Source organism: Venturia canescens, chromosome 7 (genome assembly GCF_019457755.1).
Source record: "Venturia canescens isolate UGA chromosome 7, ASM1945775v1, whole genome shotgun sequence".
Taxonomy (NCBI): Eukaryota; Metazoa; Arthropoda; class Insecta; order Hymenoptera; family Ichneumonidae; genus Venturia; species Venturia canescens.
The window spans coordinates 5,883,050-5,904,595 of NC_057427.1; the positions used below are offsets into that span (position 1 = coordinate 5,883,050).

At 42.9% G+C, this 21,546-nt stretch overlaps 1 protein-coding gene across 2 annotated transcripts in view; it reads left to right on the plus strand.

The window, feature by feature from the left end:
* cv-c (crossveinless c) overlaps positions 1-21,546 on the plus strand; it is a 128,588-nt gene that overhangs the window by 77,096 nt on the left and 29,946 nt on the right. For both annotated transcript variants that reach the window (XM_043423229.1, XM_043423230.1), the window contains one exon: positions 19,546-19,617. In XM_043423229.1, coding sequence (XP_043279164.1) covers positions 19,546-19,617 — 72 coding nt within the window. The remainder of the gene's footprint in view (positions 1-19,545; positions 19,618-21,546) is intronic.

The window sequence follows — 21,546 nt, forward strand, 5'->3', positions numbered from 1 at the left end:
CTCAATTGAAGGCAGTACTTGAGGCCATCCGGGGTGTTTCGATAAATTCATACAAAAAGTTCCCTCCGCGGTCCCATACGAGAGTATTCATAGCTCAGAACAAAATATCTTTTTGGTTGAATCGATCGAATAAATTTCGAGACGTTTGCTGTCGAAAAAGTTATTGGAGCCAGCAATTTCGGAGCTGAACTCGATCAATCCGCTGGTCGACTCGGTCGTTACTACTCGCCCAAAAAGACACAAACTCACGTTTATCACGTTGGCATATAGTACTATCGAAATGTATGTGAGAAAGCGCGCAATGTGGCTCGTATACACGGAGTGGCGAACACGCAGCATCAGCATTTCCTACGTCAGAGAACTGTTGGCTCTTCTTTCTCTCGGTGATATGTGTATGGTAGTGGCTTCTGCTTGCTCCCGAGATTCTCGTTTCACGAGACTTGGGTCGACGAACTCGCCCCGGCGCGCATCTAACGCTATTTTCAACTTTGCCCAAGTACACACTTGCGCCATTACTTTCAACAACCGTATATGTTTATATAAATATATCTTTATTGAATGGACGCAATTTATATGATTTTCTAATTCACTAGGTAAAAAATATGCGCGCATACGTTGGCGAGAAAAAGTAACGATACTTTAGAGATAGATAACTTATGGTTCATATTTCTACTCAGGAAAACATTTCCGGAGGTCGATAAAATGTTTGAAAAATAAATACTTGGATAAACATTTATAAACACACATATCTACGTGATACGCGCACACGAGAGCGGCAGCGTAAAACAAAAAAAGGCTCAAGCCACTGCGTGTGGCCGATTCCGTGTATGATCGATCCCACGTTGGATAAACTGAAAAATGGGCGATAATCGCAGCTAACGATTCGAGCAATTATTTGGTCAAGCAGCTCGAAGGATGCATACGTATATTTATCCATAGGAACGTTGCTCAATGTTTTCGTGTTTAAAATCGCAACAAGACGCATGACGACGTTCTCAGAGATGCCGACAATCTACGCGAAACTCTTTCGGCGCTGGATTCTGTGTTGCTGTCTTATCGAGTCTCTGGGAGAGAAAGAGAGACTAAATAAAACCGCGCGATTGCTCGTTTCTCAACGGCACATAATAGTAAAACGATATACTTGAGGGATATACCGGCCGAACGCCGACTCGTTAAGATCCACGTTTTACGGTGCGGTCGTATTCTCTCTCCCTCCTCTCCCTCGCTTTCCTTTTCGAGGTTCATATTTAGATGATCGTATATCGTCTAACACGCGTTACATACCGCGAGAAGTAATTCGGAGTTAGGAAAAAGGAATTTGCCGATAAGAGCCACGCGGTGACGCGTCGGCACGCGTCGATCACCTGGCACAGCCACGCGCATAGCGGACGCGAAGGTATATCGCGAATCCGAAAAATCACGAGGGCACCCAATTCGTATTCGCGGTCCATTTGGCTGGCCGAACACGCTCGATTCTCCGCTGTATTTTCTTCCGCTAAAACACAACGTCTTCTCGGCGTTACGAATTTAGAAACCGGCCACGATTCTCGGAATCGAGACGAATACACGAGCCCCCACCCTCGCGGCCTACTCTCATGTACTATTTGATTTTTCATCACGTATCGAAAGATCAACGCGCATGCAAGAGTATAGCGATAAAAATAGGCTCACAACACGTTGGCGTTTCATCAAACTCACTGTAATTATCGCACGCTTCGTTCGGAATGAATTAATGATAATTCCTCTCTCGTATTACTAGCCAGGCTGCAATCGTGTTTCGAACTTCTTTCCCGTATCGATATGTTGCTCTTCTCGATAAAAACATTGTTTAGCATCTTCACTGGTCGACTAATATGTCCGGGCGAGCTGCCACGTATACGAGTCGAAGAGTGCCACAACAACCTCGGTCTGATATACGTAACGATATGACGCAACAGCGATAATACTTACCTATTATGTCCACCGTTAAGTCGTAAAGTACATTGAAACAAGGTTAAGGTACCGGAGTCCGTTCGAGAGCACATAACTCGGACCATGTACAAAGACAATTCTTCTCGCGATTTGTTTCGCTTCTCTTACACGAGACTCTTGTAAAGTTGTCATTCTGACTGTATTCTCTGGTATAGGCTGGCCCAAAAGCCTTGCCAATATGTTCGATACTGCAATAGGATCATAAAGCGAGAAACGTATTTGCTTGTTCTTACATTGGTCGATGCACACGCAGTTAATGGAATATTCATTCGCTACATTGAGCGAAACGATTATCCGCCGGTTCTTCGGGATCATTTTTATCACGGAAAGCTTCATTATTAATTTTTTTCTTTTTAGACGCTGACGTCAATCGGAGGCTTTATTTTGTTAGTGCAGCAATTCTTACGGGCTCGATACGCTCGCTCTCTCGTCGCGGGAAACATTAATTATTGTCAGTCGTGTTAGCACGCCGCATAATCGAGGTTCAATCATACCGATTCCGGGGGCGCTATCAATTGCAGCCGTTTTATTGATCCTAAAAGCAATGGATTTATAAAATAATTAATATTGCTACGCAGAGAAATGTGTTGCGACAGATGATCCGAAGATTTTTCGGGCTTTCACCGCGAGCTCATATTTCATCGGGGTAAAACTCGAGACGACTCTTTTGTGGGCTTTTTTAATCTTACTTAGGAGTCTGTAATCGAAAGACTCTGAGCGATATTGTAAAGTGATCGGGAACTTTGCCATTATCTAAATTGGGAGGCTCGAAAGCTGTCTGTGACGATTGGCAAGATGAACGAAGACTAATGGCCGCTGCTCAACCGCGCCACTCGCACTCTGTGGGAATATTGTGGCTTTCTTTCATCGCATCTTTCGGACCTATAAATTCATGTTTGTACAAATATACATGTATATTTGTGCAGAGAGAGAAAGAGAGCGAGGAAGAAGGAGGGAGCGAGAGAGAAGCTGCGAATGAGCTTCAATCTTTCGACTTCCTGATGCGTGAAACGAGCTTTGGCAGATATATATATATAAATATACAGAGGAAATGTGCTCCGGAAATGCGCGCAGGACGCATATAGTGCATATATAATAGCCATCCCGTTTATATTGCACAGCCCCGGCTCGCCCAACCAACAAAAATAACGCGCCTTTAACCAAAATAAAACGAATTGCTTATACACCAGACACTTTTATCTTTTTTCTTTCAGACATCTCGAGCTTGACAAAATCCCTAACTGCGTCTGTTAAATCTTTGACGGTTTGCGGTACGATCTATAGAGTGAAATTCGAAACGTCGGAGACGAAAATTTCCTCAGTCTATACCGCGATCAGTTGTTTGTTTAGGTCTCCGACATAACCATCCGTGAAATTTCCAAGCAGAGCCCGCTTGGGGCCATTGCTTTTTTCATTCCGCCTGAAAACTTTGTGAATATTCTCTAGTGGGAAACTGGACGGACGACGTAAACGTTCATGTAACGATATTCAATAGGAAGTGGTTTTTTGGTTCACTTCTTTTTTACTTTAAGCTCAAACTCTTGCGCAATAATCTGCTTCCTCTACAGAACGTGCCGGTCATTATGCTCTCGAATTCTTATTCTACTTTTGCTACTTTCTACTTTTTTCTCGACTCTCTTGGGTTCTTGGATTTGAATTTGAAATTGGTGCTGGAAGGATCACTTTTTCGGTGTGCACTGAGAAGTTAGTTAGTGCAACAACGAAATGTGGCGTTACGGGACTCCAATGAAAAATATGATCATCAGAAGCTTAAAAGTGATTGAATGACCAAAATTTTTCTCGATCAGACTTATTCTCAGATCAGATTTATTCTCTCCGAAAAAATTGCAGTTGAATGAAGAAAACTCTTTCAATAACACCAGTTTCTATTGATTCAATCATTTTTTTTCTCAGTGTGGCTCGATACGTAAAAAAAAATAGCAAGCGCTCGTTGTTCATATTCTCTTATTTCGCATTTGCGCACATATAAATCGTGTTTTGTTGTGTAGCGTTGAATCCTCAAACAAAATACTACCTCGTCTCCTTGTGAGGATCCGATATCCGCGTTGAGTTATGCGAGCTTTGCAGTCCGAATGACACAACTCATTGTGGTTTGAAACGAGAGACTTTTGCCATTGGAGTTGACACTTTTCTGTCTCCCTCTCGTTCGCCTCCAGCACCTCTTGTTTTCTCTTGTTTTCTCTGTAGACGAGCATAATCATACAACACCTAACCTACGTATATCCGCACAGTTCGACGAGATGCGAGAGGAATCTCTCCGTCTCCCGCTCTCTCGAAACCACTATAGCGACGTTTTCGGGTCAAGGCTTCTCCCAGAGACGATTTGTTGATGTTCTGTCCCTCTTCAACGATTCCCAGTCTCGGAGGATCTAAAAAAACCTCCCTAACCTTTCAATCATTATTAATAGTCTTTTCTCCGATTCCCAACGCTTCAGATTTCTCATTGTTTTCGTAGTAATTTTACGATCGCACCAATAATTAATTTCTCTACATCCGTTCGAGTATTTTTCCCGCAGCATCGATTCTCGTGTTCTCGATCAAAAAGTTGGAAAAAAAGAAGAAATAAGTATGAAATACACGCGGAACGAAAACGCTCGGGCGTTATTAACGGGGCAAACGCTGTAGTTTTTTTGCGCCATTTATTTGTAACGGATGCACACACTCGAGAGCATCTCCGAGCCCTTGCTTTTCTCATCAAGGGTTTGCTCATATTGATTTTCAATAGGTCATCCACAGGAGACGCAAAATGCAAATTGCCACGTTGGGGTTCTTGTCGCCGCTCGCTCTGGCCTATATTCAATATCTATTTTTAAACCTTTTTTTAAATAATTCAAGATAAGCGACAACCGGAAAAATGAAAAAAATCCCTTCGGTATATTTAGCCTCCTATATTTATACCTACGAAGAAATCAAATGAGGCACTCTTAACTATTTTCATAATTAACTGACTTGAAATCATTGATATTGTCAATTACATTGTTGATACAACGTATCACAGATGCAAATGTCTCGTGCAGTAGTACGAGAATTACGGTACTCGTATGTGCATTTGCCACTATGTGGTTAACTATAATGTCGGTCAGTTCAACGTACGCCCAGCCCATCTTGAATTAGAATATTAGCTCGGCAACCGCATCGGCAATTCTGCCATTTTCCTCTCTCCCTCTCTCTCTCTCTTCCTCTCTTTCTCTCGCTCGCTCTGTTTTTGTGTCTTTCTATTTCTATCTTTATCGCACTTTATTTCGATCTTATTGCTTCTCTGCTCTCCGATCTCGTCTACTCGATCCTATATATACTCATTGGTGATCTCGTAACGGCTTAATGTTGGCCGATGCTGTGATTACGCCGTGTGCGTTCTCTACGCACGATCCTGCGTCTTTATATATATCTCTGTATATTTGTGTCTATGCATCGGTGTATATATATAAACATTTTATGTCTGGTATTACCGTTCTCGCGAGACGTGTGCTGCACTCTCACGATTCGAATGCTCCCTCTCTCTGTATAAATATATAGGAACGTCGATACACTCGGTACGTTTAGATGTATGCATATATTTATGTTCAAATATGCAATTGTAACGCCGATAAAACGTCACGTTGCTGTACCCTATGGATAACTTGTTGCCATTGAAGTTTTGTTCATATGGAAACACTTCACGCAAGAATATATCGGAGTGGGAAAATCAATCGAGAATAGAGCGATCCTTTCCGAAGCATGAATCCGCCAATTGTGGTTTCGCTCATTCATGCGCATTGCGCTCGTTTTAAAATAAAGTAAGCACGCACGTGAGTTCGTAAATACGTGCCGTGCACTTTTACCGTTTTAACGTTTTCACGAACCTAATGCCGAATGTGCGTGGGTGTCTGGAAAACAGCCGCTGGAACGGATGGCTCGCGATTGGCCAAGGGTTTCGGCATTCCTGAAAAGATTCAGTAGCTCCAATGAATATCATGAGGAAATGAAGTTTCAATGAGTTTTTCGATCTAAATTATTCCAACGAGAACAGAGGCGACCTATTGTCGACGGTGGATTGTTACGTGGTTCATCAAATAATTCGATTTCAAAGACGGGCGAACAGAGAATGCAATGCAACGAAAGTGTCGAGCCGTACCCATCTCTGTTGACACTATCCCGTCGATATATTTCGTAATGATTTGAGAATAACAGAAAGCGATGAACAGAGATTATTCTTCTCTCGGATGTTACGTGAATTAAAATCAAATTTATATCTCCGCGCTGCGAGTGAACTTGCGTAATGAAAAATACAATATTAATAATTCAGGGCCTACGTACATTCGGCCTAGGCGAAATGTGCACGCACGCGTGTATTATCCGGTAAGATGTTACGTGCAGGCCCATTCTACCGTCCAAGATGGAGCTCGGTGAACCTCGCTTTGTATCGATGCTTCAACATCGATTAGAATAAAAAGCGTTCAGTTTAATTTCATAACTCTCGAAGTGTACCAAAGACCCGGGGAATTTAACACGAGTGACGTATAATCCGAGCGAGGGTGCGGCCGAATTTACGAAACTTTTCGTACGGAAACAACTGTTCCTTGATTTTCGTATCGATGCATTTTTTCCTCGCGTTAAATGTAACGAGCATGATTTTATTTTCCGAGCGCTATGCTTTTATGGATAAAGTATGATTTGCGTGAATTTCATATCGATCAAAAGTCATCTCGAGAGCATGCACTAAGATCACGATTCTAAAATATTTCGAGAAATATTATTATCTCACACGGACACGACGATTGCCTTCACCAAGAGTTTCGATTTTCGATCCCGTTTTCGCTATTACGTATATACAACGTGTAATAATTTCCATACATTACATGTGGGAAGGGCTTTATTCCTTCGGCTACGATTTCACAGGGCAAAGAATAAAACGGGACAAAGAAAAATGAGCTGTACGATCGAGAGGTAGCAATCGTGAACTATCGGATATTCTTACTCTGCATGCATCAAAGTGGGGCGATTTCAAGAGATCTCTGAAGAACGCCACACTTTATAGACTCCTACACCTTCACTTGGCTCGGTCTTTTGTTTCCGTTATCTTCTCCGAAACCATTTGGTATAGCGGTCGCAATTTTTTACAATCAATTTTAGCGGGGGTCGCACAAAGTATCGCGCATGGTCGACGAAGAAAAGTACATGAAAATTCGTCAGCTGTCAATCTGATTTTTCGTACAGGGAACCACGAAAATTTCGTCACTTTCCTTCATGAATCCGAGTTGAGAATGTACAATCCGGAGTTTGAAGTTTCTCGAAGTGAACACACACACGCACGCACACACGTCCAATGGGATAAGAGAATTTTATTCTGAGTCATCGATACACGTGACACAGCGATGAAAGTAGAAGCAAAAGATAAAAAAAAGGATTTCGAGTCGACGAGTCTCGTCCAGTTTTCCCCTTTGAACGATGTAGCTGCTAATCGTACGAATATATCTACACATACGTACGAGAAAAACATGCAAATATGTCGATTTAAAAAAATTGAGCAAGTTAAAAAAAAAGATGAATTTAACGACTAATTTGTGCATAAAGTCGAGGGATTACGATGCCTCGGCGACGTCGCGAAGGCACTTGACATATTTACAGCCACGAGAAAGTCACACATCCGTACTTGCGCTTGGCCAGCTCTCGTTGCACCGATGCTCCGGGAGATGCACTCTCCTATCGGTAAAAATGCATCTTTTGTTTTTGTTCTGTTTCGTTATTCCTTCGATTTTTGAAATCGTTAACTCCTAGTTTCATAAAAATGCCTCGATATTTTCTCGCCTATATAGAAACTGTTGTATAGAATTAATACCCACGTGAAATTGATACTACCGCGTATTATCCCCTCCTCTCCTGATGGAAGATCTTTGATCCTTTCCCTAGGTTGGTCCGCGCGCGAACAACGAAGAGAAGTGCACTCTTCGGTGCCTTTAGAAATTTATAACTTGACTTTACATACGTGAGACGTATTCGTCATTCACCACCTACGAATTTCCTGGGAAAGGCGATACCAACGTGTCCCACTTATCGCCCGAGACTCACTCGCAGACTTCGCTCGTCGCTGGAGAACAGCCCGCTCCACCGACACGACATACGAATATATAATCACTCTTGCTCGTCCCGTGCGAGCAGATCACACAGGGAAACGTGTCGCTGTATTATTTTCTCTCTTTCTCTCGCTTCCCCATGCTTTTTCTTCCTCTACTTCGGCCTCCTCTCATTCGCTCTTGGCCGTTTTGTCGTGCAATATTATAGCCCCAGTCTGTCTCGAGAGCCAGGAGCCAAAAGGGAAAGTGCAATTCGAGACTCAAAACCGATACGTGCGACAATGAATTAGGACAATTATTCCAGACGAGCGTCCCACGGAGCGTGCTGACACTAATGAAAAATAAAAACATCAAATTTATCGTCAGATCCGGCCGAATTTTTTCCCTCGTCGTTACATTTCGGAGCTCATCATTTTTCATGTTTATGTTGTGACGTTTTCACGATACTTCATTTTTTCTCTTTACCTTATTTCATGGGGTCGTCGATCTTTCCTTCTCTTCGTACTTTACGCGAATTCCCATAAAGCATAAAATTCCGTTACTGGCATCTTTCATCGTCATTCCTCTTTACCCCCTCGATCTTTCTCTGCTTTTTCTCTCGTAAAGCCTTGTGCGATGCGAATCGGCCGAAAGTTTTTTCTCCCGTTTTTCAATTCCAACAAATCAATCTGACGAGACTCTCGCGGGATTTAACGCGGTCGTAACGCAAGCCTCCGGGCTGCTGTTAATTCTCTCATCTCTCCCTGCCGCTCGTTTGTTCTTTCCTTTATCCAGGCTCATAAGACGCCTCTTGGTGGTTCGTCAATGTACCTTTATTTTTGCTTTTTACTTCATTTTCCTGCGTGCGGTAGCTTCACCTCAAAAGACGCGCGGATTATTTGCTTTTCGGAAACGAAACATACGCTCCGCATTTTTTTACGACTCGTTCTATATATACGTACAGCACGAATCCAGCCGCACTCGAAGAGCAGAAAAATCGGCTAAGATCTCTCACGTCTCGTACGTGAACGGTTGAGAGGCTTCGCCGCGGCCCTTCAGCTCGGGATCAATTCACGATTCGCTAACTCTCAACATTTTTTATCGGAACAATCAAACTAATCATTTTTCTATAATAAGTTGCATTTGCTCGTGCTCGTGTCAGACAGAAAATGTAATCATTGTAGAGCAGATAACCGATAAAGAATCGGTAACTAATGTTTCAACAATTATACAGCGCTCGCAATGTGACTCATATCGGGCTGCGAGGGCAGAAACGATTGCAGTTTATCTTCTCGCGATATAATTTCATATATTGTTAATAAAATGACGCAAGAACAAAGTTCATTGTGCAACCGGTGAAGTGACTAAACCTTTCTCTAAGCGTCTCTGTTTACAGTTCTCGCTCCTCCCTCCCAGCAAAATGCCACATTATCACTCCCTCATTATTAACCACGCGATAAGCCATTTTCATTTGCACGCGCAGTAGTGACGTAGACACGTGCGAGAATCATTATGTACGTATTAATTTTAATTTGAACATGAATCACGACTGAGCTCCTTTGCTATTGAAATTTCAATATTTTCTTACGTAATAACAGACTTTACGGAAGTTCAGATATATTCTTAGAACTCAAAATAAGTTATTGCGTTCGGTTAAACCCGAATGAATGCATCGATCACGATTTGCACTACAAGGAGAGCTTTTTGTTGCCGTGCGCCGTAGAGTCGTAGAAAGAAGATTATTTTCTAGTAGAATCTTCAAGGCCGCCGAAATATCGGCGAAACGCAGTAAAGTTGGATGCACCATCAACGGAAATTACATTTTGGGCAAACTTGTTCGAGGAATCTTTCATTCTCGTTTGGACGAGAAACGAGAGAGATAGAACACGAAATTTCATAATGAAAATTCGAAGCTCTTGCTCCAACGTTAGCTCATCCTGTGCAACACCACTTTAGTGAAGCGGGGGGGGGGGGGGGGGGGGTAAATATGCGCGCACTTCCGTTGAAAATACGTTGGCACTTCCCAACAGAAATCTCCGGACAAGTACGAACCTCTCGAGTCCACGCAGGGAGAAAGAACACGGAATGCTTTATCTACGGTCGCTCAACGAGTACATACACATACATTAAGTGGGTATACGTATATATTGTTGAGCGCGTACACTTACAAGGGCCATTCCACGAGAATTGTCAGAATTTTTGTCTCCCGGCAATATTTTCCCTTTGGAACTAACTTCCTTATCACTTCAAAGTTCTTTCACAGCTAAGACGCGTTATTTTCATGAGCACAAAAGTCAAATGCTATCGAATTAATGAAAATAATTGAAGACGTTTCAATAAAAATATCTTATCCTGTCGAATAGCGAAGCGCTTAAACCGTTCAATGAAGATAAATCGTGAAATAATTCGTGTAATTAATAAACGCCGCAAAAGACTTTCCACATAAATTACAATCGTGATGACTATTAGGGACTTGTGCACGCGGAATGAAATGTTTATGAATTGTACTACTCGTTAAGCGACCCATACGCGGTAGGAGTAAAATAAATAGTCAAGTCTCGTAATGGAATGCAAGGAACGTTTCTTATCTCTCGTTCGCGTAGCTTCATCATTCTCTCCTCGTGCTTCCCGTGTTCACGGGGATCTCTCAGCGCTCTCCATTATACAATTGGAGCACTTGGCCCTCGTACATAAGGATCGGGAGAAAAGGCTGTGAACAGTGATTTATTAGCTATCCTATATACCATATTTCATCGCAAATGTTGATGCCGCCTCGACGTTTCACGTATTCCACAAAGATATATTGCAATCACGGAGAAAAAAACACACACACAAGTCAATAACTATAAAATGACGATGAGATCGTAACGGCGTGCGCTGCGTGTCTCGTTGAAATGAAATTTTAGCCGTCAACGTGGCAGTTGATCAGTAATTACAGGCATCGAGGATTTAAGGGGGGGTCCTGCTTTATAAAGTCAAAAAAATCAATTGGTTTCGGGAACTCGGCATAGCAAAACTTTTCGGTAAAGTTTTAAGGATATTTCAAAAGTATAAAAACGGCATTATTGGAATGCGAGAAATATTAATTTGTACATGGTTTATGCGCAAAGTCGAAAAAATGCGAAAAAATTGCGAAATTCTATATTTATAGGACGTCACGACGTTATTTCCGTTTACCCTAAAAACATTCCCGAAAATAATAGATTTTTTTGACTTCTTAAAGCAAGACCCTCCCTTAAACGATTTTTCTTCCCTCATTTTTGTACACAAACGCGAGTTGGGGATTGAAAATAGAGAGATGGAGTAGAGAATGCATTCCCAGAATTAAATCATTTATAAGAGAAGTGCATTTCTGGAGAGTGAGAAGAACGAAATGAAGAATCTTGTCTCTCTCTCTCTCTCTCTCTGACGTTCCGAGAACAGTAAATTGACTAGTCTTACTCTCGCGTGGCTCGCGAGCCAGTCTCTTCTCTTTCTCTCATCTTTTCCCTATCTCGTTTTCTGGGAGGAAGATTTTAACGAGCTGCTAAACGCCGCTGCGTGCAAAACCGCGTGCGTGGGTCGGAGCTGATGCATTTGCATCTGAGCTACCGAGCGTTGATCGGGTCCATGATCCCTGGGATGTTTTCCTCCGAGCACACAGAGCAGGAGAGAGCGCGGTAGAAAAGTCTTTTTTCTCTTCCGTGCACTCATCCCATTACACGTCGTCGAATATTTTATGCATATTCTTATGAGAACTTCTCATTATCGGTCGTTTAACGTTGCATCGTGCTAAGGAGCTGATACACGCGAGTACACAAGCTTCGCGTACAGAGATCGGAGCCGCAGAAAAAAGTTTTCACGACTACGAGAAAGCACGTTTAAATACTTGCATTTTTCCTCTTTCATATGAAAAAATATTGAAAGGAAACGGCATAAAACTGCGAATTGAACTATAAGTACGAAGTCATACGATCAAGGTTAAGGGGTTGCGAAGGATAATTTATATACAGTGCGGGTAACGTACGCACTGTGACGACGGAGGATATCCGTCTCTGTTCTTGTCAAATCCAACCTTCTCTATCGCCTCCCCCATCTGTGTTTTCCGTTCCCCGGTGTGAAAACGTGCGAGGCAGAAGAATAAGGAGGATTTTGTACGATCACGGTGCATTGTCGAGTTTTAAAGCACAACAACGAAGCAAAGACTGTTTGTAACACCCAACAGCGACGTCTGTGCACGTGGATCTTTCCTCTTCCCACTGTTCCTCTTTCTCTCTCTCCAGTCACTCTCCCCGTCCCTCTTCGGGATAAAGTATATCGGGAGCGTACGTTACACCGTGCCTCAATAGTTGCTCTTCCATCTTTCGAGAGCCACACTCTCTTCAACGAACTTAAAATGCGACGACGCTCAATTCGATTCAAAAAACACTCTCGTTATCGCACCCATGTCAAACTCATCGAAAGAGCTGCCTTAACGCCAAGTCCTGGCCTTGAGTCTCCTCGCGACTAACGCTCAATGAAATATATCGACGCGCCAACTGAATTGACTCGAAACCGTAGAAAATCTACGCGCTTAACTGCATTTTCATTTTTGCTACAATAAATACTTTTCCGCAGATACCACTGGAACGTCAAATGCAGAGGTTTAGGATATACGTCTGCGGTATTCAAGCGTGCGACACACGTGTTCACGCGCTGTTCCCTGTCGGTTTTAACTATACAGCCAGATTAAGTGTATACGATTATACCGTATACTTCTAAGATATACACCTATACACCGGGTCTTTTGCAACCCCTCTGGATGAGGTCCGTTTGCGGTGGACGAGCGAGTCCATACCACAACATTATATTTCTCTCTTTCTCTCCCGTACAGCTTTATGAAGCGAAATAAACTACGGGAGGTAACTACTCTTGCGGATAAAGGATTTCGCCAAGCACAAAACTCATCTTGTCGACGACACGTGGTGTCACGTTTCTCTTCTTACTTCTTCTCCCTATCTTTTCTTCCTTCTTTGCCTCTTACCCTTTGCTTTTTCCTCTCAGCTGTTGCTCGATGAAACTTCCCGCAAAGCTTCAACCACTCGCATCAAATCGAGACGCGATAAAGTTTTCTTCACTCAACAGATACAGAGGAATAATAATAAATTAAATAAATTATCTTTATTCGCGTCGTGGCGTAATACTTCATAGTTGAAATGCTTTTTTCTCTGAGCGTGATCTTCTCGTAATCTTCTCGGTTCTAGAGTCCCTCCGTATCGCATCTATGTAAATAGAAGCAGCGCAAGCAACGATATCTGTCCCCGATAGCCCACAAATAATCCGTAGCGGCCCTTTGTCACCGAGTCCACCAAAGAGAATACAGAATTTTCGTTTCTGCTGGAACGTTGAATATTTTCTTTTCAAATCGCTCGATGCTCTTGGTCTGCGAAAGAAAAAAAGTGTTGAACGGTCGAGAGATAATATCGCAAATGCAGCTTTTCGGGGGAAACGAATCCAAGCGATTCCCATTTTAATCTGGTTTTTTAATTCACAATAATTTTCTTCACAGAACGAAAAAAATGTTGAAGTTAGTACTAAATTTCTCGACGTCGCGTGTACTCACATGACACGCACACGCATGATCGATCATCCTCGTGGTGGCTTCGAATCTCAGTCATTGTATGTATAGCTGCACTCACTCCACCACATTCGAAACTGATTACATTGAGCTCACATAAATTATCGTGAATGCGAAGCCTTATTCGAGAAGCAATTGCATTCTGAGTGCACTCACAGACTTTATACGAGAATCGTCGAGCTGAAACGGTTTTTACAACAATTTAACGTTGATCCTGTCGGCTTCTGCGAGCGCAACGCCTAACCATCATTTGTGTGTGCTGGATTGTATGATTTTACAAGCCACCAAAGGCTATGATGATGATGATGATGATGATGATGATGATCGGGCGCGCTTGTGCGAGGAATAAAAGTTCAACTCGGTGGCTCACACAGGAGGGTCTAATAAAAGCTAGCCTTGTGTGATCGCTTTGGAGTGGACTCGGGACGAGAAAAGAGTTGGCACGCGGGAAAAGGAGACCGCATCGTGAACACCCAGTTCGACAGACACTCTACCCAGCTACGTCAATGCGTGTCTTATCCCTTCTCAGCGATACAGACTCGTCCAAAAGATGTGCCTAAGCTATAACGAGATTGAGACACTCGAGAAAAATCGTGAAAACTTTTACGAAAATTTCAACATGAAGAAATAATGTTTACCAATTTTTTATGAGACCGAGTGAGAGTTTGCTTTTCAGAAGCGGATATAAGATTGGTCTTCTTAGATCACACACTTCATTTTATAGTACGAGGAAAAAAATAGTGTTACAAAATAGAAATTGAGATATTTCGGCGTGTTTACTTTCTGCTACATTCGTTTGTGTTGAATTGTTGTTAAGTTGCACGTGACAATATTTTCGAAACATTCCAGTTGGTTAGCATCGTCAGGAACTTAAAAGAAACTGTCTTTTGCTCAGCAACCGATGGACGAGCCGGTGGGTGGCTGAGCAGTCACCAAGTATTGGCCTCCCCTCAGGCTACTTGAGAGGCCGCTGGATCCGGACGCGGAGCACGCACCCATCGCTGTCAGTAGGCTCGATACATTGAATTCTTAGGTCATTCAAATGTGTTCAAACGTTTTTTTGATTGATCGAAAAGTTTGTGGGCACAAATAAAGTAGTGATAAAAAAAGTTATGATAGATCGTTGTATGTCAAAGAGGAAATTCTTCGAGAATTTTTATCTGCGATAATATTGATCAAATTTCCGATTCGGTTGAAGAGCTTCGAGCCTCTCGAACGTAAACTCGCCTCCGGAGGGGATAAAAAAAGGGAAAACGAAAAATAACAAGTGTCGAGTGTTTGCATTGAGCAGTTTTTGGTCTGTAATAATACTTACTCGCGGCATCTACGCGGAGCTGATTCGCATCGATTTACCGGGATGATCGATCGATCATGAAAGTCGTCTCGCGAGGCGCGAAAATAGCATATATTACGTACAGTTTCGTACAAAGGCGATTTACAGCTGGGAATCATTATTTTCTTTTACGCTTTGCTCAACGTCAAAGAGTTTTGTATGATAACAATAATCTCCGAAAGTGCACTAAAACTTGGCCACTTTGCTGGATATACGTCGATTTATCTCTTTGCATCTTTCTCACTCGAGCATTGTTTGCCAAGGAGATTTTCTTAATATTTTGCCTCCTTTTTTCCCAACGCGGTTTTTTGTGCGTCGTTAGGGGCTGAAAGTCATGGCCACGCATGTATATTCGCCTCCGTAACAATAAGAGGATATTTCATCTCGTTATAATACGCCCACGTGATAAATACCCCCTTTTGTGGTAATGATTATCCCACTATTACCGTTCAATGCTGCTTCTTGTGTCTCTTAGCCTTGACCAGTTCCCCTTTTCTCCCAACATTTAAATACCTCATTGTGTTCGTTTACTCGAGGCGTTTCACCTTAAGAATACTTCGTAATGACAAAAATATAAAAAAAGCTGTCGAATCTTTCGATAAATTCAAGGAAAAGTTTCGTAAATGAGTCTCGTTTTTTGCATCGTCGCATGATTTACGTGAGCCAGTGTGGCCTCTGCGTAGACGTGGCGCTTGAAAGCTAAACTCAAAAGGGCAAACAGGTACGGTGAGAATGTTCCTATACAATTTACTCAAAGCTCCATTATGGGGGCGAGTCAACGTTGAAGCAAGAACTTTCTTGTAAATCTCTTGAAATTACAAGGGTGCTTTTCCCAATAAACTTTTCCTACTCATTATACCTTTTTGCGAGGTAGCAGTTTTTGAGTCGTTTTTTCTCTCTAATTTAATACTGAAAATGGAATCGCTAAGTCTTGAGGTGACTGAGAACATAACGCGGATGGAAAAATAATTATGCCGACATGTTCAGTGGCATTTTCAGCGACTACAATCAAAACTCCCTTTTGTGTGTTTGTTTCTTCCCACGTGAACTCCGCTGTTGTCTGCAAATTCGAAAGGTTTGCTTCTTGTGCTCGAATATATAAAAGGTGAGTAACGAAAGAGAAAGAGCGAGACCGAAAGAGAACAGTATGGGAAGTGGTTGGTCCAACACGGGACACACAGCAGGAAGGCCACATTTACATTTCTATAATGAATGGACCCAGACCTACATCGAAGTTAATCTAGGGCGGTTCGACAATATGCATTGTTCCGACGTTGTATATTTCGATGTATAACGAAAGCTTCACAGCTCTTCTCACAATAAAGTTATGCACGGTAGTCCTTTGATAGTACGAGCTACCCTTTTACTGTAAACCATCTTGTTAGAACAATTATTTTCGCCTTGGTTCAATATTTTTATGGATTCTTGCCCTTTATAGAAACAAACGAATTGCCGAAGGTTAATTAAATGGGGATCGAAAAATGGAGGGAGAGTTTGAGTCATAAATGCGTGGGATGAGAGAAAAAATCGAAGGCAAGAGATAAATGTATTTTGGGCAAGCGACAGATATTCAACGTCGCATAAAATTAGCTGGTTAACCGTCGTCACGGGCGGACTTGTGAAGTTTTCGTCGTTTTTCTTTTATGGGTATCTCGTCCGAATTGATTTAACATACGCAAACGTAAAACATCGTTGAAGACCGTATGGAAGGACGTGTGAGAAAAATATTTGGACTTTGGGTACGTCGTGTAAACGTCGGACAAAATCACTGTGATAACAGAGGCATTATTTACTGCGGGGCACAACAAAAGTCAACTTCTCCCATGCGGGGATAAGTGAGGTTATAGAAACACAAAACGACTTTATTGCCGCTTTATTTCGAGTTTGCAGACGAAGGACATGCGGATTCATTGAATTCCTACGTGGAGTAGGTCACGGCTAGTAAGATTGATAGTACCAACGGTATCGTTTCTCTCACTCATATTTTCTCTCTTTCCCTCGCGTCATTGAACAAGAGCCTCGAGAGCCCCTTTTCGGATTTTCTAAATTGAAGCTTCACAAACGTTACATCTGAAAAGTCTTGCATGTTATTTGCCAAGCTCGTGACAAATAACGCGCCATGAACAACACCACGCGTCACATAAAAGTCCATCATCCTGCAAATATAAACAACGATCCGTCCCTTAAATTACGTACGAGAATATCCATCGGTGGTTCACTTGCGAAATAGCAGGAATATGTTGAACGAACCGAAGCACAATGCACATCTATAGTCCCTCGGATGTGTGTCTCTGGGTTATTAGCAGGGCGAGTATCATTCTGTACGAGTCGTGACACACCTAAAGTTGTTGCGTTCGAGGTTATTATAATAAACAGGCGATGCGAGAGAAACAAAAAAGTCATCCTTGTATATCCTGCACGTATTTACATAGACGTGCATACTTTTCTATGTGGAAACACATCGGGAGGTAGGTAGGTATACGTAAAGACCTACCGCAAAGCAATCACCATTATCTGGCTCGTGCTGGTCCACCACCGATCCTATCCTTAGCTCTGTATTATCCGTCTCTCTGATACACTATCCTCCGTTCTGCTCCTACGCCTGCGGCTCCATTTAAACCGTGCACATATACACGGCTCGTCGGAGCGTTCTGGTTCCTTATTCGCGTGTTACAAAGTTGCTCGAATAGAGAGATCGTGGACCGGCGCACAGTCTGCTGATCGGCCATTCTGCGGTTCGTGTTCTTATTCGAGTGGACCGCGCGCATATACTGACGTGATTTAATGAAACCTGATTTGACCGAGTGTCCGATAGATCGAAGGAGTTGTTCGGGCTTCCTTCTACATTCGTCGACGCAGGGCCTACCGCAAACGGGCTGAGGCCCTTGGCTGACACTAAATGGATAATCCGAGTCCACTTTTATCGATCATTTCGAACAAACATAACCTCGCCTCGAGGCATTTCGTTCTTTAAATTTAAAGCGTTTGCGCGTAACAGGGTTTCTACTCTCGAGAAATTCGGAAGGCAATCGAACGCGCACTTTTGTTCATTATCTCGATAAAACCGCGCCGGATGGAAAGGTTGTAGTTGCGTGCAATGCGGGAGGATTGAAGACCCTTTTTTGTTCGTACCCGCATATAAAAACTTTTGCGATGTATGCGCAACGGAAGTTGAGAGACGCGAAAGAGAGGGGGAAGATGGACCAGAGCCACAGTGACTGTATGGCAGATGTCACATATAACAGCGTGCTTGGCGATTCGACGATTTACAGGCTTCGCAAGGCTTCTTGTACAGAGGCCGCGCGCGAGTGCCTCCGAGAATAAAACAGACAGTAAGTCGAAGGGGGGTGAGGACGAAAAAGGTTGGGGACAAAGATGACTGAGAAAGATGCTGGATGCGACTGAGAGAAAGAGAGAGAGAAAGAGTTAAGGATGAAGGGGAGACCGGTTATGTCGGGCATATCGTCTCTCGCTGACCGTTCCATCGTTCCGAGTTTTATTCATGCTTTCCGCAAAATATACTCTTCGACTCGGTAGCGGCTTCTCGTTGGAGGGGCCTCATCGTACTCGCGTATGAAACGGCCCTCTCTTATTTTCATTCCTCCTCTTCTTTTTCATTCCTTTGATTCTGCTCCTTTTCCCCCTTTTTACTTAGATATTCCTCATGAGCTCATAGCCGATATTCCTGTCGCGTATCCCGGTCTCTTCGTGAGTTTGCTCGCGACGGCGACAACGACGACGACGACACGCCGACCCTTCCGACATTCGCAAAACCCCCGGGTTACATTCCGTCTCGTCCAACCTTACGCCCAACCACTTTTTATCATCGATCCCTCGCGGACGTATCGCCCTCGATTCTACACTGTATTTCTCCCCTCTCTCGCTCGTGCAGGACGAGTGATCGAGAAGTCGCAGAGATACGATCAAGCCATTCGCCGCTTCGGAGAGTTTACTCGCATCATGAATCGACGGTATTTCATTGAGGAGCCCCGGGAGCTTTCATCCTTTGCCAAGTTTCCAATCACCATTTAATTGCATCCTCGTGGAAGGGTCGACGGGAGAGGAACACTTTTCTTCGAGATTTCAAACATTATTGCGTTTTCTAACTAAAGTTTGTAAAACTGATCAAAAGGATCATCGAGCTTTGGGAGAAAATTTTCAGTCGTAGATTTTAGAAAGAGTTTACGAGCCTGAGTAACACAGAGCTGAATTTCGATTGGCTGAGGAGCTGCTTTGAAAGAAAAATACATAAATAAACTCGACAAAGCCAATATGCTGTTTGCTCTTGGTTTAATGAAGATTGATTTCCATATGCCCGACACAAATGAGAACCCGAGCAGCGGTTTGCATCGAACACAGCAACCCTTTTCGCTACGATTTATAGTCGATAATAGACTCTCGAACTTTGCCCTTCGGGCTAAATAGGATAGATACGATATTAATAGAATGATATTTGTCACGTCGTGGCACGACTCGCCTCATCAAGAAATACATTTGTAAACTCATCCATCATACGAATGCGTATGGATTTGTTTTTCTCGATCGACAAGAATCCCGCTTGTAACAACTCTTTTGTCGTTTTGTTTTTTCAGAAATCGAAGCTCAAGAAGCATGCAAATGGCTGAGGGCAGCTGGTTTCCCACAGTACGCGCAGATGTACGAAGGTCAGTGGATTATATTTTATGGATTTATATAACCACGGAGAAATGTTACGACGAAATGTTCTTTCAATGATTGCAATCAATCGATTGCCGGTAATCATCGAGTTATTCAAAATCGTAGTGAACAATCGCCATCGCGAAGGACTAGTCAGCGATTATTTTGAAATATTTAATACAAAATGTATTGTTGCTACGAAGCTGGTCTTTTGTAAAATTATTAACTTGCGTGTCGTGGAAAAAAGGAATAACTGAGTCGAATTGGACACATTGATGAGCCACGATGATTGCTCCGGGCTCTCAGCCGACCTCTCAAAATAAATTCTCGGAAGACGAAACACGCACACGAGATATAATTGGACCTAACGAGTGAATAATAAAAGGATGGAAGTAACTCGAATTCAATCCATTTCCCGTTGGTCAATGTAGCTTCGAACGGCGTAGACCAGAACCGTGAATCTCATCAAGGACAAGTCTACGATTCCCCCTCCGAAGAAAACCTGTAATTAGTTACAGTTACAGCCGGATACGCGTCCATTTTGGTCAACAATCCAACAAACTGTAATGTACGTTTCGAGTTGTTAACTTTCGAATCACACTCTACTGCTCTCCAAGGACGCAGCTCTTGTTTCGGTCTTCTGGAGACTTAATCTTGCTCCCGCGAACGAAGTAACACGCCCATCACAAAAAAAAGGACTGAAAGTTTTCTCCTGGAAATTTCACAATTAAACTCGCTTCGCCTCAGCATAAACGCTACTTTTGGAAGATCTTGTATGCTTATAAACTACCGAGTATATGTTAGCGTTGGACAGAATCAAGGAGAGATGTGGGACGTTTGCCAAGACGCGAACGACGGAGACTAGCAGGCGACGATTCGCCCCTTCTTACTTTTCCAAACATATAGAGATCGCGCTCTCGTTTCCATCAACGAGAAGCGCTTTGAAAAGATGCCACAGTCTTTTGACCACTTTCGCCCGCTCCCTCTTTGTCCAGTAGTTGTACCGGGCCACGAAAATCCTGTGTCCGTTGCTTATTCCAGTGTGATACAATTTACGGGCAGACCAGGAAGGGTGCGTAATCTCCATTCCGCCAGTTCGTCGACATTCCGCGTCTCCTTTACCTGGAATCCGCTTTCCGCAGCTGTTGATATAGAAATCTTCGGATATATCCAGCATTTGACGTTTTCTTGAGAAACTTCATTAGTTATTCGAAGTAATTTAACTTTTCTCTCGCTTTCCTCTCTCTCTCTCTCTTCTCGCTCGCCTTTCTCGCTCGCAATGCTGCTTCTGGACTCGCATGTCTCGTAGGCTTCACGGCAAGTTAATGGACGACTAGCGTATGAACGTCGCGAATAGAAACTTTCGTGGAAAGCCAACAGTTGTCCCTTATGACAGATTGACAATAAGATTAACAATTTTACTTGGCTCAGCTCCAATTTGTAATCCAACCGTTCCGTATTGGTGCACGATATACGACGTACGTTATAAATCTTTATATCTATGAATACACGTGAATAATCACATTTTTTCGGCACTGAAAACCCGCGCCAATATTTTCATTCAACGTCCCCGTGAATAATCGTATTTTCATCGATGAACGCGAAAAAACACGAAATTCGAATATCGGCTTGCTCATTTTTTCATGCGTGAGTGGAAATCTATTTCCCGAGGAAACAGACCACGACTTTGAAGCATTAATCTGCATAAATTGTAGGGCGGAACGTGTTACCCGGATGATTATCTAACCCGATTCGAAACGAGTGTTCTCGTACATGTGTTAGGGGCAATTCGAGCCGCAGATTGGTTCAGAAGACACGTATACAATAGATCTGGGTTAAGGCTGAGCTCCGCTGTTCTTCGCCACTCGCGATTCCGCGTGTAGCGGAAATAATTTTGCACATTTCGGAAGACTGAAAAAACTGAGAGCAACGTCCAT